This window comes from Dendrobates tinctorius, unplaced genomic scaffold (assembly GCF_039654945.1).
Source record: "Dendrobates tinctorius isolate UK_male_01 unplaced genomic scaffold, ASM3965494v1 ptg000135l, whole genome shotgun sequence".
Classification (NCBI taxonomy): domain Eukaryota; kingdom Metazoa; phylum Chordata; class Amphibia; order Anura; family Dendrobatidae; genus Dendrobates; species Dendrobates tinctorius.
In genome coordinates, this window is record NW_027361803.1 from 8,386,618 (window position 1) to 8,412,036 (window position 25,419).

Genomic DNA, 25,419 nt, shown 5'->3' on the forward strand with positions numbered 1-25,419 from the left:
CCTGTCCCCGGCACTGAATCCCCCCATATAGTTAATAAGCCCCTGTCACCTCTGTGTGATGTGTGATTTATGGTCAGCCTTGTACTTGTAGTCCCCTCTGTCCCCGACACTGAACCCCCCATATAGGTAATAAGCCCCTGTCACCTCTGTGTGATGTGTGATTTATGGTCAGCCTTGTACTTGTAGTCCCCCCTGTCCCCGGCACTGAATCCCCCCATATAGTTAATAAGCCCCTGTCACCTCTGTGTGATTTATGGTCAGCCTTGTACTTGTAGTCCCCTCTGTCCCCGGCACTGAATCCCCCCATATAGGTAACCCCTGTCACCTCTGTGTGACGTGTGATTTATGGTCAGCCTTGTACTTGTAGTCCCCTCTGTCCCCGACACTGAACCCCCCATATAGGTAATAAGCCCCTGTCACCTCTGTGTGATGTGTGATTTATGGTCAGCCTTGTACTTGTAGTCCCCTCTGTCCCCGGCACTGAATCCCCCATATAGGTAATAAGCCCCTGTCACCTCTGTGTTATGTGTGATTTATGGTCAGCCTTGTACTTGTAGTCCCCTCTGTCCCCGGCACTGAATCCCCCCATATAGGTAATAAGCCTCTGTCACCTCTGTGTGATGTGTGATTTATGGTCAGCCTTGTACTTGTAGTCCCCTCTGTCCCCGGCACTGAATCCCCCATATAGGTAATAAGCCCCTGTCACCTCTGTGTTATGTGTGATTTATGGTCAGCCTTGTACTTGTAGTCCCCTCTGTCCCCGGCACTGAATCCCCCCATATAGGTAATAAGCCCCTGTCACCTCTGTGTGATGTGTGATTTATGGTCAGCCTTGTACTTGTAGTCCCCTCTGTCCCCGGCACTGAATCCCCCATATAGGTAATAAGCCCCTGTCACCTCTGTGTGATGTGTGATTTATGGTCAGCCTTGTACTTGTAGTCCCCTCTGTCCCTGGCACTGAATCCCCCATATAGGTAATAAGCCCCTGTCACCTCTGTGTGATGTGTGATTTATGGTCAGCCTTGTACTTGTAGTCCCCTCTGTCCCCGACACTAAATCCCCCATATAGGTAATAAGCCCCTGTCACCTCTGTGTGATGTGTGATTTATGGTCAGCCTTGTACTTGTAGTCCCCTCTGTCCCCGACACTAAATCCCCCATATAGGTAATAAGCCCCTGTCACCTCTGTGTGATGTGTGATTTATGGTCAGCCTTGTACTTGTAGTCCCCTCTGTCCCCGGCACTGAATCCCCCATATAGGTAATATGTCCCTGTCACCTCTGTGTGATGTGTGATTTATGGTCAGCCTTGTACTTGTAGTCCCCTCTGTCCCTGGCACTGAATCCCCCATATAGGTAATAAGCCCCTGTCACCTCTGTGTGAAGTGTGATTTATGGTCAGCCTTGTACTTGTAGTCCCCTCTGTCCCCGGCACTGAATCCCCCATATTGGTAATAAGCCCCTGTCACCTCTGTGTGAAGTGTGATTTATGGTCAGCCTTGTACTTGTAGTCCCCTCTGTCCCCGGCACTGAATCCCCCATATTGGTAATAAGCCCCTGTCACCTCTGTGTGATGTGTGATTTATGGTCAGCCTTGTACTTGTAGTCCCCTCTGTCCCCGGCATTGAATCCCCCCATATAGGTAATAAGCCCCTGTCACCTCTGTGTGATGTGTGATTTATGGTCAGCCTTGTACTTGTAGTCCCCTCTGTCCCCGGCACTGAATCCCCCATATTGGTAATAAGCCCCTGTCACCTCTGTGTGATGTGTGATTTATGGTCAGCCTTGTACTTGTAGTCCCCTCTGTCCCCGGCATTGAATCCCCCCATATAGGTAATAAGCCCCTGTCACCTCTGTGTGAAGTGTGATTTATGGTCAGCCTTGTACTTGTAGTCCCCTCTGTCCCCGGCACTGAATCCCCCATATTGGTAATAAGCCCCTGTCACCTCTGTGTGATGTGTGATTTATGGTCAGCCTTGTACTTGTAGTCCCCTCTGTCCCCGGCATTGAATCCCCCCATATAGGTAATAAGCCCCTGTCACCTCTGTGTGATGTGTGATTTATGGTCAGCCTTGTACTTGTAGTCCCCTCTGTCCCCGACACTGAATCCCCCATATAGGTAATAAGCCCCTGTCACCTCTGTGTGATGTGTGATTCATGGTCAGCCTTGTACTTGTAGTCCCCTCTGTCCCCGGCACTGAATCCCCCCATATAGGTAATAAGCCCCTGTCACCTCTGTGTGATGTGTGATTTATGGTCAGCCTTGTACTTGTAGTCCCCTCTGTCCCCGACACTGAATCCCCCATATAGGTAATAAGCCCCTGTCACCTCTGTGTGATGTGTGATTTATGGTCAGCCTTGTACTTGTAGTCCCCTCTGTCCCCGGCACTGAATTCCCCCCCATATAGGTAATAAGCCCCTGTCACCTCTGTGTGATGTGTGATTTATGGTCAGCCTTGTACTTGTAGTCCCCCCTGTCCCCGGCATTGAATCCCCCATATAGGTAATAAGCCCCTGTCACTTCTGTGTGATGTGTGATTTATGGTCAGCCTTGTACTTGTAGTCCCCCCTGTCCCCAGCACTGAATCCCCCCATATACGTAATAAGCCCCATGTCACCTCTGTGTGATGTGTGATTTATGGTCAGCCTTGTACTTGTAGTCCCCTCTGTCCCCGGCACTGAATCCCCCCCATATACGTAATAAGCCCCTGTCACCTCTGTGTGATGGGTGATTTATGGTCAGCCTTGTACTTGTAGTCCCCCCTGTCCCCAGCACTGAATCCCCCCATATACGTAATAAGCCCGTCACCTCTGTATGATGTGTGATTTATGGTCAGCCTTGTACTTGTAGTCCCCTCTGTCCCCGGCACTGAACCCCCCCATATAGGTAATAAGCCCCTGTCACCTCTGTGTGATGTGTGATTTATGGTCAGCCTTGTACTTGTAGTCCCCCCTGTCCCCGGCACTGAATCCCCCATATAGGTAATAAGCCCCTGTCACCTCTGTGTGATGTGTGATTTATGGTCAGCCTTGTACTTGTAGTCCCCTCTGTCCCCTGCACTGAATCCCCCCATATAGGTAATAAGCCCCTGTCACCTCTGTGTGATGTGTGATTTATGGTCAGCCTTGTACTTGTAGTCCCCCCTGTCCCCGGCACTGAATCCCCCCATATAGGTAATAAGCCCCTGTCACCTCTGTGTGATGTGTGATTTATGGTCAGCCTTGTACTTGTAGTCCCCTCTGTCCCCGGCACTGAATCCCCCCATATAGTTAATAAGCCCCTGTCACCTCTGTGTGATGTGTGATTTATGGTCAGCCTTGTACTTGTAGTCCCCTCTGTCCCCCACACTGAACCCCCCATATAGGTAATAAGCCCCTGTCACCTCTGTGTGATGTGTGATTTATGGTCAGCCTTGTACTTGTAGTCCCCTCTGTCCCCCACACTGAACCCCCCATATAGGTAATAAGCCCCTGTCACCTCTGTGTTATGTGTGATTTATGGTCAGCCTTGTACTTGTAGTCCCCTCTGTCCCCGGCACTGAATCCCCCCATATAGGTAATAAGCCCCTGTCACCTCTGTGTGATGTGTGATTTATGGTCAGCCTTGTACTTGTAGTCCCCTCTGTCCCCGACACTGAACCCCCCATATAGGTAATAAGCCCCTGTCACCTCTGTGTGATGTGTGATTTATGGTCAGCCTTGTACTTGTAGTCCCCTCTGTCCCCGGCACTGCATCCCCCATATAGGTAATAAGCCCCTGTCATCTCTGTGTGATGTGTGATTTATGGTCAGCCTTGTACTTGTAGTCCCCCCTGTCCCCGGCACTGAATCCCCCCATATAGTTAATAAGCCCCTGTCACCTCTGTGTGATGTGTGATTTATGGTCAGCCTTGTACTTGTAGTCCCCTCTGTCCCCGGCACTGAATCCCCCATATAGGTAATAAGCCCCTGTCACCTCTGTGTTATGTGTGATTTATGGTCAGCCTTGTACTTGTAGTCCCCTCTGTCCCCAGCACTGAATCCCCCCATATAGGTAATAAGCCCCTGTCACCTCTGTGTGATGTGTGATTTATGGTCAGCCTTGTACTTGTAGTCCCCTCTGTCCCCGGCACTGAATCCCCCCATATAGGTAATAAGCCTCTGTCACCTCTGTGTGATGTGTGATTTATGGTCAGCCTTGTACTTGTAGTCCCCTCTGTCCCCGGCACTGAATCCCCTATATAGGTAATAATCCCCTGTCGGCTCCTGCTGTTTATTCTGTGAATCCGTCTTTTCTTACAGCTCCATATCGTCCTGTTCCTCGGTTCTTCCTTCTAGACTTGTCTGACTTATCTGACCGCTCGGTGTTACTAGTCCGGGGCGTCCTCCACAGACTGACACTGTGCGATCAGTGCGGAGCGGCCACATTGTGCAGGACACAGCCGATGTCCAGTCATTTATACATTTCCAGGAGGAATAACAGAGGAACCGCAGAATGCAGAAACCTGAGAAAAGATGCTCCAGAATTGTTATTTAATGGGAAATGCAAGTTTTGTGCTAAAATCGACAAGAGAGGAGACGGGTTCTCTTTAACCCCTTATTGACATTAGACATACCGGTCCATTCAGTGTCAGCTCTCTGTCTCTGGTGCGGGCTCAGGAGCTGAGCTGCCACATTCCCGGCAGGTGATGACTGCTCTATTCACCCATCATCTGCCTCTAAGTGCTGGGGGTGAAGCCGAGCTCCAACCATGGCTGTTATCAGTCAGATGCCGCTGTCAATCGCTGAGAGCAGCATTTACAGCAGATGTTTATTCTAAAGGTACTGTCACACTTAGCGATGTACCAGCGATCCCGACCAGCGATATGACGCAGTCAGGATCGCTGGTGCATCGCTAAGTGGTTGCTAGTGAGCTGTCACACAGGCAGATCTCACTAGCGACATCGCTGGGGACGGGGGTCGCTACTTACCTGTCACACTAGGCGATCCTGCGTCCTCCCGCCTGCGTCCACGCGTCGCTCGTCTTCACAGCAGGAAGCGCCGCAGGAAGCTGACGACGAGAAACGGTCCAGGACAATCTCGCGCGATTAGCGATAACCAGCGGGGGGAGCCGGTCGGAGGTATCAGACATAGCGATATTGCTAGCGATATCTCTTAGTGTGACATGCCCTTAAGCGCCCGTCAGCTTCCCCGCAGCACGATCGTGGGGAGCCAATAAGCTGCCATGGCAGTCGGGGGTCTGCTGAACGCCCCTGTCCCTGTCATGACGGAGCTGAAGACCCTTCTGTAGCTGCACAGAAGACCCTGATTTGTACTATATACCCCAATACTGCGGTGCTGCAGGATCTAGTACAAGGGATCGGCGACTGCAGGTTCTGGATCCCTAAAAGGACTATAAAATGCAGGAAAAAATTGTTTTAACCCCTCTACCCACAAGGGTTGTTTGCAGCTTAATGCCTGGGCCAATTTTTACAATTCTGTCCACTGTCGCTTTGAGGTAATAACTCTGGAGCTTCCATGGATCCCGGTGATTCTGACATTGTTTTCTCGTGACATATTGTACTTCATGTTAGTGGTAAAATTTCTTCTATATAACTTGCGTTTATTTGTGAAAAGAAAAAAGGAAATTTGGGGAAAATTTCACAATTTTCCTACTTTGAATTTGCCCTTAAATCACAGACGTCACACAAAATACTTAATAAATAACATTTCCCACATGTTTACTTTACATCAGCACAATTTTGGAACCAAAATTTTTTTTGCTAGGAAGTTATAAGGTTAAAAGTTGACCAGCGATTTCTCATTTTCACAACACCATTTTATTTTTACGGACCACATCACATTTGAAGCCACTTTGAGGGGTCTATATGATAGAAAATACCCAAAAGTGACACCATTCTAAAAACTGCACCCCTCAAGGTGCTCAACACCACTTTCAAGAAGTTTTTTAACCCTTCAGGTGCTTCACAGGAATTTTTGGAATGTTTAAAAAAAAATGAACATTTACCTTTTTTTCACAAAAAAATTACTTCAGATCCAATTTTTTTTTTTACCAAGGGTAACAGGAGAAATTGGACTGCAAAAGTTGTTGTGCAATTTGTCCTGAGTACGCTGATAACCCATATGTGGGGGTAAAACACTGTTCGGGCGCATGGCAGAGCTTGGAAGGGAAGGAGCACCGTTTGACTTTTTCAACGCAGAATTGGCTGGAATTGAGAGAGGACACCATGTCGCATTTGGAGAGCCCCTGATGTGCCTAAACAGTGGAAACCTCCCACAAGTGACTCCATTTTGGAAACTAGACCCCCCCAAGGAACTTATCTAAATGTGTGGTGAGAACTTTGAACCCCCAAGTGCATCACAGAAGTTTATAACGCCCGGGCGTGAAAATAAAAATAAAAAATATTACAGTCATATGTAAAAGTTTGGGCACCCCTATTAATGTTAACCTTTTTTCTTAATAGCAATTTTGGTTTTTGCAACAGGTATTTCAGTTTCATATATCTAATAACTGATGGACTCAGTTATATTTGTGGATTCAAATGAGGTTTATTGTACTAACAGAAAATGTGCAATATGCATTTAAACAAAATTTGACCGGTGCAAAAGTATGGGCACCCTTATCATTTTCTTGATTTTAACACTCCTAACTACTTTTTACTGACTTCCTGAAGCACTAAATTGGTTTTGTAACCTCATTGAGCTTTGAACTTCATAGCCAGGTGTATCAAATCATGAGAAAAGGTATTTAATGTGGCCACTTGCAAGTAGTTCTCCTATTTGATTCTCCTATGAAGAGTGGCATCATGGGCTCCTCAAAACAACTCTCAAATGATCTGAAAACAAAGATTATTCAACATAGCTTTTCAGGGGAAGGATACAAAAAGTTGTCTCAGAGATTTAACCTGTCAGTTTCCACTGTGAGGAACATAGTAAGGAAATGGAAGAACACAGGTACAGTTCTTGTTAAGCCCAGAAGTGGCAGGCCAAGAAAAATATCAGAAAGGCAGAGAAGAAGAATGGTGAGAACAGTCAAGGACAATCCACAGACCACCTCCAAAGACCTGCAGCATCATCTTGCTGCAGATGGTGTCACTGTGCATCGGTCAACAATACAGCGCACTTTGCACAAGGAGAAGCTGTATGGGAGAGTGATGCGAAAGAAGCCGTTTCTGCAAGCACGCCACAAACAGAGTCACCTGAGGTATGCAAAAGAACATTAGAACAAGCCAGTTACATTTTGGAAGAAGGTCCTGTGGACTGATGAAACAAAGATTGAGTTGTTTGGTCATACAAAAAGGCGTTATGCATGCGCTGTATTGTTGACCGATGCACAGTGACACCATCTGCAGCAAGATGATGCTGCAGGTCTTTGGAGGTGGTCTGTGGATTGTCCTTGACTGTTCTCACCATTCTTCTTCTCTGCCTTTCTGATATTTTTCTTGCGCGTTATTGCACTTTTTGTTCGGAGGTATGATGATAAAGCATTGTTTTAAATTATTTTTTATTTTTAAAATATTTTTACAATTATTTAAAAAAATTTTTTTAATTTAATTCTTACTTTTACAATTTGTCCCACTATGGGACACTCATTTTCTGCAGGCTGAACACTTCTATAGCATGCAGATCTGCATGCTATAGAAGCTGTCAGCGCTGCAGTTTCTATTAGGGCTCATACTCACTGCAAGAGAATCACACGATTCTGGTGCGAGTTTCTCGCATGAAAACCTGGCGCTGCCGCCGGCACTGAGACCGGAGCATGTGGCTGCATAGAAATACATGTAGCCGCACGCTTCAGTCGCAGCGGCTGTGCCAGGTTTTCATGCGAGAGACTCTCACCAGAATCGTGTGATTCTCTCGCAGTGAGTATGAGCCCTTACACTAACCTGAAAGACTTCATGACTTGCACTGCACATGTCAGGAAGTCGCTCAGCACTGGAGATCCGGGTGTTGTCATGACGACATCGGGTCTCCATGGCAGTGATCGGGACCCTACGTAACGCCGCGGGATCTCCGATCCAAAGGGAGAGGGGCTGTCAGAGCTGCAGCCCCTCTGCCTGCTCCCGGAATGCTGCGGTCGTGTTCGATCACAGCATTTCAGGGGTTAAAGTGCCAGGGGTGGTCTGTGACCGCTCCTGGCACTTAGTACTGGGTGTCAGCTGTGAGAATCAGCCGACACCCGGTCGCCATCGGCCGCACAACACCCGTATGCGCGGCCGATCGCTATGACATACTATCCCATCCATGGGCAGGCAGGCCCAGGGTACATGGCTGGGATAGTACATCAGATGTCAGAAAGGGGTTTTAACCCCATACCTACATTGGACGTACTATCCCATCCATGGGCAGGCAGGCCGAGGGTACATGGATGGGATAGTACGTCAGATGTCAGGAAGGGGTTTTAACCCCTTACCTACATTGGACGTACTATTCCGTCCATGTGACCTGGGACCTAAGTCCCAAGGACGGAATAGTACGTCCAGCGCGATCAGCGGCACTCACAGGGTGAGCGCCGCTTATCGCGGCCAGGTGTCGGCTGATTATCACAGCTGACACCCGGCACATTAACCCCCTGGCACACTGTGATCAAACATGATCACAGTGTACCGGGGCATAGGGAAGAAGCGCGCAGGGAGGGGGCTCCCTTCGTGCTTCCTAAGACCCCTGGAGCAGAGCGATGTGTCGCGCTGCTCCGAGGATCCTCCTCCCTGCAGGCCTCCAGATCTAATATGGCCGTGGGGGCCTTCGGGGTCCTGCAGCTGAGAGCAGGCACTGAGAGACTGCGCAGCGCCTGTCAGATCGCTGATCTGACACAGTGCTGTGCAAAGTGTCAGATCAGCGATCTGACACTATATAGTGATGTCCCACTGGGACATTACTATAAAGTAAAAAAAAAAAAAAAAAAATCAAGTGTAAAAATAATTAATAAAAAATCCCTAAATAAATTTAAAAAAAAAAATTCCCCAATAAATACACGATAGAATACACATTTAGTATTGCCGCGTCTGTAACGACCCGCCCTATAAAACTGTCCCACTAGTGAACCTCTTCAAAAAAAAAAGCAAAAAACAATGCTTTATCATCATACCGCCGACCAAAAAGTGCAATAATGCGCTATCAAAAAGACGGATATAAATAAACATGGTACCGCTGAAACCGACATCTTGTCCCGCAAAAACCGAGCCGCCATACAGCATCATCAGCGAAAAAATAAAAAAGTTATAGCTTGCAGAATAAAGCGATGCAAAAATAATTATTTTTTATATAAAATTGTTTTTATTGTATAAAAGCGCCAAAACATAAAAAAATGATATAAATGAGGTATCGCTGTAACAGTACTGACCCGAACAATAGAATCGCTTTATCAATTTTACCACACCCCCCAAAAGAAATTCATGAAATGCTGGTTTTTGTTCATTCTGCCTCTCTAAAATCAGAATAAAAAGTGATCAAAAAATATCACGTACCCGAAAATGGTACCAATAAAAATGTCAACTCGTCCCGCAAGAAATAAGACCTCATATGACTCGGTGGGTCAAAATATGGAAAAATTATAGCTCTCAAAATGTGGTGATGCAAAAACTATTTTGCCAATAAAAAGTGTCTTTTAGCGTGTGACAGCTGCCAAACATAAAAACCGCCATAAATAGTAAATCAAACCCCCCGTTATCACCCCCTTAGTTAGGGAAAAATAATAAAATTAAAAAAATGTATTTATTTCCATTTTCCCATTAGGGGTTAGGGCTGAGATTAGGGTTAGGGGTGTGTTGAGGTTAGGGTTGGAGTTAGAATTGGGGGGTTTCCACTGTTTGGGCACATCAGGGGATCTCCAAATGCAACATGGCGTCTGATCTCAATTCCAGCCAATTCTGCATTGAAAAAGTCAAACAGTACTCCTTCCCTTCCAAGCTCTGCCATGCGCCCAAACAGTGGTTTACCCCCACATATGGGGCATTAGCCTACTCAGGACAAATTGCAAAACAGCTTTTAGGGTCCAATTTCTCCTGTTACTCTTTGGAAAATAAAATATTGGGGGCAAAAACATAATTTTTGTGGAAAAAAATGATATTTTTATGGCTCTACGTTATAAACTTCTGCAAAGCACTTGGGGGTTCAAAGTGCTCACCACACATCTAGATAAGTTCCTTGGGGGGCTAGTTTCCAAAATGGAGTCACTTGTGGGGGTTTCCACTGTTTAGGCACATCAGGGGCTCTCCAAATGTGACATGACACCTACAGATCATTCCATCAATGTCTGCATTCCAAAACGTCACTACTTCCCTTCCGTCCGAGCCCTGACGTGTGCCCATACAGTAGTTTTCTTCCACATATGGGGTATCAGCGTACTCAGGACAAATTGGACAACATTTGGGGTCCAATTTCTCATGTTACCCTTGGGAAAATAAAAAGGAAAAAATGATTTTTTTTATTTTCACGCCCGGGCGTTATAAACTTCTGTGATGCACTTGGGGGTTCAAAGTGCTCACCACACATCTAGATAAGTTCTTTGGGGGTCTAGTTTCCAAACTGGGGTCACTTGTGGGAGGATTCCATTGTTTAGGCACATCAGGGGCTCTCCAAACGTGAATTGGCGTCCGATCTCTATTCCAGCCAAAAAAGTAAAATAGCACCGCTTCCCTTCCGAGCTCTGCCATGCGCCCAAATAGTGGTTTACCCCCACATATGGGGTATCAGCGTACTCAGGACAAATTGCACAATAACTCTTGCAGTCCAATTTCTCCTTTTACACTTGGTAAAATAAAAAAAAAATTTGACCTGAAGTAATTTTTTTGTGCAAAAGTTAAATGTTTATTTTTAAACATTCAAAAAATTCCTGTGAAGCACCTGAGGGGTTAATAAACTTCTTGAATGTGGTTTTGGGCACCTTAAGGGGTGCAGTTTTTAGAATGGTGTCACTTTTGGGTATTTTCTATCATACAGACCCCTCAAAGTGACTTCAAATGTGATGTGGTCCCTAAAAATAAAATGGTGTTTTAAAAATGAGAAATCGCTGGTCAACTTTTAACCCCTATAACTTCCTAACAAAAAAACATTTTGGTTCCCAAATTGTGCTGATGTAAAGTAAACATGTGGGAAATTTTACTCATTAAGTTTTTGTGTGCCACATCTCTGTGATTTAAGGGCATAAAAATTAAAAGTTGGAAAATTGCAAAATTTCCGCCATATTTCCATTTTTTTCACAAATAAATGCAAGTCATATGAATGAAATTTTACCACTAACATGAAGTACAATATGTCACAAGAAAACAATGTCAGAATCACCAGGATCCATGGAAGCGTTCCAGAGTTATGACCTCATAAAGGGACAGTGGTCAGAATTGTAAAAATTGGCCCGGGCATTAACGTGCAAACCACCCTTGGGGGTGAAGGGGTTAAAATTGTCAAAAAAACTTTTCGTCTTATTTATATTTAGTAAACACTGTAATGAGAAAAAATATTGAAAACACCAATATTGCAGTTTTTCAGCTGCTGCAACATTACAGGGTAAAGTTAGAAGTGATGAATGTGTCACATCAGCCCCAGGATGGTATTAATAAAAAACACCGACTCCGAGCACAATGTCCCGTCCCTCACAGCCCCGTCACCGGAACACCGGGAATGTCACAGGTCTCGGGAAATGGCGACAGAAGCCACAGTTTATTTTATAGAGTATTTCCAAAGTCTGTAAAAAATCTGCCTGTTTCTATCACAGGTGATCGCACTGACCCGGAGCATCGGCTGCCGGATCATTCTCACCCTATAATAAATGCCATAAAAACTAAATAAAAAAGCTATTATATATAGAATTTTCACCTTTTTTTTTCGCAATTTTGCTGCAGTTACAATTTTTTCCCTGTTTTCCAGTAAATTACATGGTGAAATGGATGGTGTCATTCAAAAGTGCAACTTGTCCCGCAGAAAACAAGGTCTCATGCGGCTACAGACAGAAAAAATAGCTATGGCTCCTATAGGAAGGGAAGGCAGAAACAAAAGCGTAAAATCGCCATGTCGGGAAGGGGTTAATATCGGTCAGGTATCATTGCATTGACACGAGTTTGGCAACTGTATAAATATAAATAGCTTCTCCGTTCCTGACGATTGTCATACATGTAAGGAGACATTACGGAGATCACAGGCAGATTTAGGGGGCTCTCACATTGCTTTCAGGCCCCCGTGCGTTGGCCCCGTTGAGGCTTGTGTGGTGCATGCGCTGACGGGCCATAGCCTGTAATGGTGCTGACACAACACACGTCCGTTCTGCCGAGCATCATTTTCAGAAGTGTACGCCTACTGGAGGGGGACACTAAGATGTAGTATGTCTGTCCATCTCCAGTAGGTGCGTCATTTTCAGGCGTCTGTATACGGCGCTCTGGTAGCGGCCGGTCAGGTGCGGCTCCAATCTGTATTATCAGTAAAGCTCAGCGATCGATAGGAAGCTGTGCAAGAATTGTGGATTTATTATCAGTCGAGGTCAGTCTGTGATAAACGGCTTAAATTGACGTTTCTTCCAATCATAGACCTTCATCAGAAATCTCCTGTGTTGCTGGGATGTGTAGTGAATGTACCACTCAGAATTGTAAAGTGGACTGTGAGCCGTGTGGTTATAAGCGGTCAGTGCTGCAGTGTGGTGACATGGTCACTGTCAGGAATGCATGAGAGTAGAGACCCCCAGACAGGAGACAGATCAGATCTGTGCTGACCCCATTTATACCTTCTTCTTCCCTCTCAGTTCGGCCCCAGGTGAAGGTGTCCGGTCAGGAGAAAGGTGACACCGTGAAGCTTCACTGCCAGGTGTATGGATTTCACCCCCGAGCTGTGGATGTGAAGTGGATGAACAAGGAGGACGAGGTTCACTCATATGAGACCACACACGTCCTCCCCAATCCTGACGGCACCTATCAGATCAGGGTCAGCGCGGAAGTGACCCCCAAAGATGGCGACAGATACTCCTGTTATGTGGATCACGACAGCCTGGAGAAGCCGCAGTATATCGTGTGGGGTGAGTAGTGTCCATACTGGGGGGGGAGATGGGGAAATACTGGAATATGTCATGACTGGCGAACACTATTGTGACATGTAATTGTATAGTCACCGACATCTTATTAATATGAAACGACTGAACCGTTCTGTACGTGACTAATAGTAACTGCAGAATAATCTGTGCTGTGTACAGGAGGAATAACACGATATCTGACCATTATATCACTTGTGTCTGAGGAATAACACGATATCTGGCCATTATATCACTTGTATCTGAGGAATAACACGATATCTGGCCATTATATCACTTGTGTCTGAGGAATAACACGATATCTGGCCATTATATCACTTGTATCTGAGGAATAACACGATATCTGGCCATTATATCACTTGTGTCTGAGGAATAACACGATATCTGGCCATTATATCACTTGTGTCTGAGGAATAACACGATATCTGGCCATTATATCACTTGTATCTGAGGAATAACACGATATCTGGCCATTATATCACTTGTGTCTGAGGAATAACACGATATCTGGCCATTATATCACTTGTGTCTGAGGAATAACACGATATCTGGCCATTATATCACTTGTATCTGAGGAATAACACGATATCTGGCCATTATATCACTTGTGTCTGAGGAATAACACGATATCTGACCATTATATCACTTGTATCTGAGGAATAACACGATATCTGACCATTATATCACTTGTATCTGAGGAATGACACGATATCTGGCCATTGTATCACTTGTATCTGAGGAATAACACGATATCTGGCCATTATATAACTTGTATCTGAGGAATAACACGATATCTGGCCGTTATATCACTTGTATCTGAGGAATAACACGATATCTGGCCATTATATCACTTGTATCTGAGGAATAACACGATATCTGGCCATTATATCACTTGTGTCTGAGGAATAACACGATATCTGGCCATTATATCACTTGTATCTGAGGAATAACACGATATCTGGCCATTATATCACTTGTGTCTGAGGAATAACACGATATCTGGCCATTATATCACTTGTATCTGAGGAATAACACGATATCTGACCATTATATCACTTGTATCTGAGGAATGACACGATATCTGGCCATTATATCACTTGTATCTGAGGAATAACACGATATCTGGCCATTGTATCACTTGTATCTGAGGAATAACACGATATCTGGCCATTATATAACTTGTATCTGAGGAATAACACGATATCTGGCCATTATATCACTTGTATCTGAGGAATGACACGATATCTGGCCATTGTATCACTTGTATCTGAGGAATGACACGATATCTGGCCATTATATCACTTGTGTCTGAGGAATAACACGATATCTGGCCATTATATCACTTGTATCTGAGGAATGACACGATATCTGGCCATTGTATCACTTGTATCTGAGGAATGACACGATATCTGGCCATTATATCACTTGTGTCTGAGGAATGACACGATATCTGGCCATTATATCACTTGTATCTGAGGAATAACACGATATCTGGCCATTATATCACTTGTATCTGAGGAATGACACGATATCTGGCCATTGTATCACTTGTATCTGAGGAATGACACGATATCTGGCCATTATATCACTTGTGTCTGAGGAATGACACGATATCTGGCCATTATATCACTTGTATCTGAGGAATAACACGATATCTGGCCATTATATCACTTGTGTCTGAGGAATAACACGATATCTGGCCATTATATCACTTGTATCTGAGGAATAACACGATATCTGGCCATTATATCACTTGTGTCTGAGGAATAACACGATATCTGGCCATTATATCACTTGTATCTGAGGAATAACACGATATCTGGCCATTATATCACTTGTGTCTGAGGAATAACACGATATCTGGCCATTATATCACTTGTGTCTGAGGAATAACACGATATCTGACCATTATATCACTTGTATCTGAGGAATGACACGATATCTGGCCATTATATCACTTGTGTCTGAGGAATAACACGATATCTGGCCATTATATCACTTGTATCTGAGGAATAACACGATATCTGGCCATTATATCACTTGTATCTGAGTAATAACACGATATCTGGCCATTATATCACTTGTATCTGAGGAATAACACGATATCTGACCATTATATCACTTGTATCTGAGGAATAACACGATATCTGGCCATTATATCACTTGTATCTGAGGAATAACACGATATCTGGCCATTATATCACTTGTATCTGAGGAATAACACGATATCTGGCCATTATATCACTTGTATCTGAGGAATAACACGATATCTGGCCATTATATCACTTGTATCTGAGGAATAACACGATATCTGACCATTGTATCACTTGTATCTGAGGAATGACACGATATCTGGCCATTATATCACTTGTATCTGAGGAATAACACGATATCTGGCCATTATATCACTTGTGTCTGAGGAATAACACGATATCTGGCCATTATATCACTTCTGTCTGAGGAATAACACGATATCTGACCATTATATCACTTGTATCTGAGGAATAACACGATATCTGGCCATTATATCACTTGTGTCTGAGGAATAACACGATATCTGGCCATTATATCACTTGTGTCTGAGGAATGACACGATATCTGGCCATTGTATCACTTGTATCTGAGGAATAACACGATATCTGGCCATTATATCACTTGTGTCTGAGGAATAACACGATATCTGGCCATTATATCACTTCTGTCTGAGGAATAACACGATATCTGACCATTATATCACTTGTATCTGAGGAATAACACGATATCTGGCCATTATATCACTTGTGTCTGAGGAATAACACGATATCTGGCCATTATATCACTTGTGTCTGAGGAATGACACGATATCTGACCATTATATCACTTGTATCTGAGGAATAACACGATATCTGGCCATTATATCACTTGTATCTGAGGAATGACACGATATCTGACCATTATATCACTTGTATCTGAGGAATAACACGATATCTGACCATTATATCACTTGTGTCTGAGGAATAACAGGATATCTGGCCATTATATCACTTGTATCTGAGGAATAACACGATATCCGACCATTATATCACTTGTATCTGAGGAATGACACGATATCCGGCCATTATATCACTTGTGTCTCAGGAATAACACGATATCTGGCCATTATATCACTTGTGTCTGAGGAATAACACGATATCTGGCCATTATATCACTTGTATCTGAGGAATGACACGATATCTGACCATTATATCACTTGTATCTGAGGAATGACACGATATCCGGCCATTATATCACTTGTGTCTCAGGAATAACACGATATCTGGCCATTATATCACTTGCGTCTGAGGAATAACACGATATCTGGCCATTATATCACTTGTATCTGAGGAATAACACGATATCCGACCATTATATCACTTGTATCTGAGGAATGACACGATATCCGGCCATTATATCACTTGTGTCTCAGGAATAACACGATATCTGGCCATTATATCACTTGTGTCTGAGGAATAACACGATATCTGGCCATTATATCACTTGTATCTGAGGAATGACACGATATCTGACCATTATATCACTTGTATCTGAGGAATAACACGATATCTGGCCATTATATCACTTGTGTCTGAGGAATAACACGATATCTGGCCATTATATCACTTGTATCTGAGGAATAACACGATATCCGACCATTATATCACTTGTATCTGAGGAATAACACGATATCCGGCCATTATATCACTTGTGTCTCAGGAATAACACGATATCTGGCCATTATATCACTTGTGTCTGAGGAATAACACGATATCTGGCCATTATATCACTTGTGTCTCAGGAATAACACGATATCTGACCATTATATCACTTGTATCTGAGGAATAACACAATATCTGGCCATTGTATCACTTGTATCTGAGGAATAACACGATATCTGGCCATTATATCACTTGTATCTGAGGAATAACACGATATCTGGCCATTATATCACTTGTATCTGAGGAATAACACAATATCTGGCCATTATATCACTTGTGTCTCAGGAATAACACGATATCTGGCCATTATATCACTTGTGTCTGAGGAATAACACGATATCTGGCCATTATATCACTTGTGTCTCAGGAATAACACGATATCTGGCCATTATATCACTTGTATCTGAGGAATAACACAATATCTGGCCATTGTATCACTTGTATCTGAGGAATAACACGATATCTGGCCATTATATCACTTGTATCTGAGGAATAACACGATATCTGGCCATTATATCACTTGTATCTGAGGAATAACACAATATCTGGCCATTATATCACTTGTATCTGAGGAATAACACAATATCTGGCCATTATATCACTTGTATCTGAGGAATAACACGATATCTGGCCATTGTATCACTTGTATCTGAGGAATAACACGATATCTGACCATTATATCACTTGTATCTGAGGAATAACCCGATATCTGGCCATTATATCACTTGTATCTGAGGAATAACATGATATCTGACCATTATATCACTTGTATCTGAGGAATAACACGATATCTGGCCATTATATCACTTGTATCTGAGGAATAACACGATATCTGGCCATTGTATCACTTGTATCTGAGGAATGACACGATATCTGGCCATTATATCACTTGTATCTGAGGAATGACACGATATCTGGTCATTATATCACTTGTATCTGAGGAATGACACGATATCTGGTCATTATATCACTTGTATCTGAGGAATAACACGATATCTGGTCATTATATCACTTGTATCTGAGGAATAACACGATATCTGGCCATTATATCACTTGTATCTGAGGAATGACACGATATCTGGCCATTATATCACTTGTATCTGAGGAATGACACGATATCTGGCCATTGTATCACTTGTATCTGAGGAATAACACGATATCTGGCCATTATATCACTTGTATCTGAGGAATAACACGATATCTGGCCATTATATCACTTGTATCTGAGGAATAACACGATATCTGGCCATTGTATCACTTGTATCTGAGGAATAACACGATATCTGGCCATTATATCACTTGTATCTGAGGAATAACATGATATCTGGCCATTGTATCACTTGTATCTGAGGAAAAACACGATATCTGGTCATTATATCACTTGTATCTGAGGAATAACACGATATCTGGCCATTATATTACTTGTATCTGAGGAATGACACGATATCTGGCCATTATATCACTTGTATCTGAGGAATAACACGATATCTGGCCATTATATCACTTGTATCTGAGGAATAACACGATATCTGGCCATTGTATCACTTGTATCTGAGGAATAACACGATATCTGGCCATTATATCACTTGTATCTGAGGAATAACACGATATCTGGCCATTATATCACTTGTATCTGAGGAATAACACGATATCTGGCCATTATATCACTTGTATCTGAGGAATAACACGATATCTGGCCATTGTATCACTTGTATCTGAGGAATAACACGATATCTGGCCATTATATCACTTGTATCTGAGGAATAAAACGATATCTGGCCATTATATCACTTGTATCTGAGGAATAAAACGATATCTGGCCATTGTATCACTTGTATCTGAGGAATAACACGATATCTGGCCATTATATCACTTGTATCTGAGGAATAACCCGATATATCTGGCCATTATATCACTTGTACCTGAGGAATAACACGATATCTGGCCATTATATCACTTGTATCTGAGGAATAACACGATATCTGGCCATTATATCACTTGTACCTGAGGAATAACACGATATCTGGCCATTATATCACTTGTATCTGAGGAATAAAACGATATCTGGCCATTGTATCACTTGTATCTGAGGAATAACACGATATCTGGCCATTATATCACTTGTATCTGAGGAATAAAACGATATCTGGCCATTATATCACTTGTATCTGAGGAATAAAACGATATCTGGCCATTGTATCACTTGTATCTGAGGAATAACACGATATCTGGCCATTATATCACTTGTATCTGAGGAATAACCCGATATATCTGGCCATTATATCACTTGTACCTGAGGAATAACACGATATCTGGCCATTATATCACTTGTATCTGAGGAATAACACGATATCTGGCCATTATATCACTTGTACCTGAGGAATAACACGATATCTGGCCATTATATCACTTGTATCTGAGGAATAACACGATATCTGGCCATTATATCACTTGTATCTGAGGAATAACCCGATATATCTGGCCATTATATCACTTGTATCTGAGGAATAACACGATATCTGGCCATTATATCACTTGTATCTGAGGAATAACACGATATCTGGCCATTATATCACTTGTACCTGAGGAATAACACGATATCTGGCCATTATATCACTTGTATCTGAGGAATAACACGATATCTGGCCATTATATCACTTGTATCTGAGGAATAACACGATATCTGGCCATTATATCACTTGTATCTGAGGAATAACACGATATCTGGTCATTATATCACTTGTATCTGAGGAATAACACGATATCTGGCCATTATATCACTTGTATCTGAGGAATAACACGATATCTGGTCATTATATCACTTGTATCTGAGGAATAACACGATATCTGGTCATTATATCACTTGTATCTGAGGAATAACACGATATCTGGCCATTATATCACTTGTATCTGAGGAATAACACGATATCTGGTCATTATATCACTTGTATCTGAGGAATAACACGATATCTGGTCATTATATCACTTGTATCTGAGGAATAACACGATATCTGGTCATTATATCACTTGTATCTGAGGAATAACACGATATCTGACCATTATATCACTTGTATCTGAGGAATAACACGATATCTGGCCATTGTATCACTTGTATCTGAGGAATAACACGATATCTGGCCATTATATCACTTGTATCTGAGGAATAACACGATATCTGGCCATTGTATCACTTGTATCTGAGGAATAACACGATATCTGGCCATTATATCACTTGTATCTGAGGAATAACACGATATCTGGCCATTATATCACTTGTATCTGAGGAATAACACGATATCTGGCCATTGTATCACTTGTATCTGAGGAATAACACATCTGGCCATTATATCACTTGTATCTGAGGAATAACCCGATATATCTGGCCATTATATCACTTGTACCTGAGGAATAACACGATATCTGGCCATTATATCACTTGTACCTGAGGAATAACACGATATCTGGCCATTATATCACTTGTATCTGAGGAATAACCCGATATATCTGGCCATTATATCACTTGTATCTGAGGAATAACACGATATCTGGCCATTATATCACTTGTATCTGAGGAATAACACGATATCTGGCCATTATATCACTTGTACCTGAGGAATAACACGATATCTGGCCATTATATCACTTGTATCTGAGGAATAACACGATATCTGGCCATTATATCACTTGTATCTGAGGAATAACACGATATCTGGCCATTATATCACTTGTATCTGAGGAATAACACGATATCTGGCCATTATATCACTTGTATCTGAGGAATAACACGATATCTGGCCATTGTATCACTTGTATCTGAGGAATAACACGATATCTGGCCATTATATCACTTGTATCTGAGGAATAACACGATATCTGGCCATTGTATCACTTGTATCTGAGGAATAACACGATATCTGGCCATTATATCACTTGTATCTGAGGAATGACACGATATCTGGCCATTATATCACTTGTATCTGAGGAATGACACGATATCTGGTCATTATATCACTTGTATCTGAGGAATGACACGATATCTGGCCATTATATCACTTGTATCTGAGGAATGACACGATATCTGGCCATTATATCACTTGTACCTGAGGAATAACACGATATCTGGCCATTATATCACTTGTATCTGAGGAATAACACGATATCTGGCCATTATATCACTTGTACCTGAGGAATAACACGATATCTGGCCATTATATCACTTGTATCTGAGGAATAACCCGATATATCTGGCCATTATATCACTTGTATCTGAGGAATAACACGATATCTGGCCATTATATCACTTGTATCTGAGGAATAACACGATATCTGGCCATTATATCACTTGTACCTGAGGAATAACACGATATCTGGCCATTATATCACTTGTATCTGAGGAATAACACGATATCTGGCCATTATATCACTTGTATCTGAGGAATAACACGATATCTGGCCATTATATCACTTGTATCTGAGGAATAACACGATATCTGGCCATTATATCACTTGTATCTGAGGAATAACACGATATCTGGCCATTGTATCACTTGTATCTGAGGAATAACACGATATCTGGCCATTATATCACTTGTATCTGAGGAATAACACGATATCTGGCCATTGTATCACTTGTATCTGAGGAATAACACGATATCTGGCCATTATATCACTTGTATCTGAGGAATGACACGATATCTGGCCATTATATCACTTGTATCTGAGGAATGACACGATATCTGGTCATTATATCACTTGTATCTGAGGAATGACACGATATCTGGCCATTATATCACTTGTATCTGAGGAATGACACGATATCTGGTCATTATATCACTTGTATCTGAGGAATGACACGATATCTGGTCATTATATCACTTGTATCTGAGGAATAACACGATATCTGGTCATTATATCACTTGTATCTGAGGAATAACACGATATCTGGCCATTATATCACTTGTATCTGAGGAATAACACGATATCTGGCCATTATATCACTTGTATCTGAGGAATAACATGATATCTGGCCATTATATCACTTGTATCTGAGGAATAACACGATATCTGGCCATTATATCACTTGTATCTGAGGAATAACATGATATCTGGCCATTATATCACTTGTATCTGAGGAATAACACGATATCTGGCCATTATATCACTTGTATCTGAGGAATAACACGATATCTGGCCATTGTATCACTTGTATCTGAGGAATAACACGATATCTGGCCATTATATCACTTGTATCTGAGGAATAACACGATATCTGGCCATTATATCACTTGTACCTGAGGAATAACACGATATCTGGCCATTATATCACTTGTACCTGAGGAATAACACGATATCTGGCCATTATATCACTTGTACCTGAGGAATAACACGATATCTGGCCATTATATCACTTGTATCTGAGGAATAACCCGATATCTGGCCATTATATCACTTGTATCTGAGGAATAACACGATATCTGGCCATTATATCACTTGTATCTGAGGAATAACACGATATCTGGCCATTATATCACTTGTACCTGAGGAATAACACGATATCTGGCCATTATATCACTTGTACCTGAGGAATAACACGATATCTGGCCATTATATCACTTGTACCTGAGGAATAACACGATATCTGGCCATTATATCACTTGTATCTGAGGAATAACACGATATCTGGCCATTATATCACTTGTATCTGAGGAATAACACGATATCTGGCCATTATATCACTTGTATCTGAGGAATAACACGATATCTGGCCATTATATCACTTGTATCTGAGGAATAACACGATATCTGACCATTATATCACTTGTGTCTGAGGAATAACACGATATCTGGCCATTATATCACTTGTGTCTGAGGAATAACACGATATCTGACCATTATATCACTTGTGTCTGAGGAATAACACGATATCTGACCATTATATCACTTGTATCTGAGGAATAACACGATATCATTACATTATATCACTTGTATCTGAGGAATAACACAATATCTGGCCATTGTATCACTTGTATCTGAGGAATGACACGATATCTGGCCATTATATCACTTGTATCTGAGGAATAACACGATATCTGGCCATTATATCACTTGTATCTGAGGAATAACACGATATCTGGTCATTATATCACTTGTATCTGAGGAATGACACGATATCTGGCCATTGTATCACTTGTATCTGAGGAATAACACGATATCTGGCCATTGTATCACTTGTATCTGAGGAATAACACGATATCTGGCCATTATATCACTTGTATCTGAGGAATAACACGATACCTGGCCATTGTATCACTTGTATCTGAGGAATAACACGATATCTGGCCATTATATCACTTGTATCTGAGGAATAACACGATATCTGGCCATTATATCACTTGTATCTGAGGAATAACACGATATCTGGCCATTGTATCACTTGTATCTGAGGAATAACACGATATCTGGCCATTATATCACTTGTACCTGAGGAATAACACGATATCTGGCCATTATATAACTTGTATCTGAGGAATAACACGATATTTGGCCATTATATCACTTGTACCTTAGGAATAACACGATATCTGGCCATTATATCACTTGTATCTGAGGAATAACCCGATATATCTGGCCATTATATCACTTGTATCTGAGGAATAACACGATATCTGGCCATTATATCACTTGTATCTGAGGAATAACACGATATCTGGCCATTATATCACTTGTACCTGAGGAATAACACGATATCTGGCCATTATATCACTTGTATCTGAGGAATAACATGATATCTAGCCATTATATCACTTGTACCTGAGGAATAACACGATATCTGGCCATTATATCACTTGTATCTGAGGAATAACACGATATCTGGCCATTATATCACTTGTATCTGAGGAATAACACGATATCTGGCCATTATGTCACTTGTGTCTGAGGAATAACACGATATCTGGCCATTGTATCACTTGTATCTGAGGAATAACATGATATCTGGCCATTATATCACTTGTGTCTGAGGAATAACACGATATCTGGCCATTATGTCACTTGTGTCTGAGGAATAACACGATATCTGGCCATTGTATCACTTGTATCTGAGGAATAACACGATATCTGACCATTATATCACTTGTATCTGAGGAATAACACAATATCTGGCCATTATATCACTTGTGTCTGAGGAATAACACGATATCTGGCCATTATATCACTTGTATCTGAGGAATAACACGATATCTGGCCATTATATCACTTGTATCTGAGGAATAACACGATATCTGGCCATTATTTTACCCTTCGCCACGACAGCACCCACTGGAGGTATCGGATCCGTCCCATTTGGAACAGGAAACCCTACAGGAAAGATAAAAGGGGCGGTCCGCCTTTCCTCCTCAGTTTTGGTTTCCTGTTCCAAACGGAGCCACGTTCCTTCAGGAAAGCATACCTGGGCCATGCATGCCGCCTGTGCGGTCTCCACGCGAACGGCAGGGGCTGCGGTCCGGAGGCAGCGTCGGGGGAGACTCCGTTAGACGGCTCCCCCCTCGTCTGGTGTATGGAGGGTGATGGCCGGGTCCGGGGTGGGCCGCCCGGTCTCACCCAGGAGCGCGTCGGGTGGCACCAAGATGTGCAGACCGCCGCTGCTAGGAGCAGTAAGTGCGCCAGTGGCGCGAAGAAAAAAAAAAGGAAAACCGGTGGTGGCATGGAGAGCGCGGGCCGCATACAGAAGCGGGGGCGCGGTAGCCGGCTGGCGCAGAGGCTCCTGACCCCCGGAAGTAATGATTGAACTTCCGGGGCAGGGTGGCTGAGAGCGCGACGGCGCATGCGCAGTGATCCCGGGGAGGAGGAGCGACTTCCGGGGGAAGGAAAAAAAAAAAAAAGAAAAAAGACGAGCAATCTATTTAAATAGCGCCGCAGCTGTGCGGTGGTGAGCCATGTCGTCCCCAACGGAAGCGCACGCTCCAGCAGGAGACTCTGCGGGGAGCAACTCCACTAGGGACTGCAACGCTAGGACAGACACCGGCCGCAGGAGCGAGACAGGAGAGTCAAGACCTAGGATGGGATCTCAGCCATCCGATACGGTAATATAATGCTTCACTGGGTGAGTGTGCAAAGTATATACTCTACCTAGTAAGCTGACCTCTTCCTACACCCCCCCCTCCTTTCGGCTCCACTTTCCAGACAAAGAAAAAAGAAAAATCTAAGCATAAGGAATGCACATTATGCTCTGAACCTCTCCTTGACTCCTACCCCAAAAAGCTCTGCAAGCAGTGCACCAGAGAGACTAGGCAGGCGTCCGCAGTGTCGTCAAAAGGCATTCGAGCCATAATCAGGGAGGAAATACAGGCTATCAACCGTGCCAGTACTCCCTCAGAGACTAGAAGCAAAAAACAGGTGACCCTCAGCTCAGAGTCAGAGGAAGAACAGGGGTTAATCTCCGATTTCTCACTCACATCCTCATCATCATCATCAGACATGGAGGGACGGTCATGTTTTCCCCTGGATAGTGTGGATAACCTGGTCAAATCTGTGAGGAGCACTATGGGGTGTGAGGAACCAAGGGGTGCCCAAACCGCGCAAGAAATAATGTTTGCGTGGTTGGCGGAAAAGAAAAGGAGAGCGTTTCCAGTGATACCGGCAGTTAAGGCCCTAATAAAGAGAGAATGGGAAAAACACGATCAAAGAAGTTTTCTCCC

General features: G+C 42.9%; 1 protein-coding gene across 2 annotated transcripts in view; it reads left to right on the forward strand.

The window, feature by feature from the left end:
- Window positions 1-25,419, forward strand: part of LOC141048419 (class I histocompatibility antigen, F10 alpha chain-like) — a 173,334-nt gene that overhangs the window by 106,169 nt on the left and 41,746 nt on the right. For both annotated transcript variants that reach the window (XM_073543966.1, XM_073543965.1), the window contains exon 4: window positions 12,708-12,977. In XM_073543966.1, the coding sequence (XP_073400067.1) occupies window positions 12,708-12,977 (270 nt within the window). The remainder of the gene's footprint in view (window positions 1-12,707; window positions 12,978-25,419) is intronic.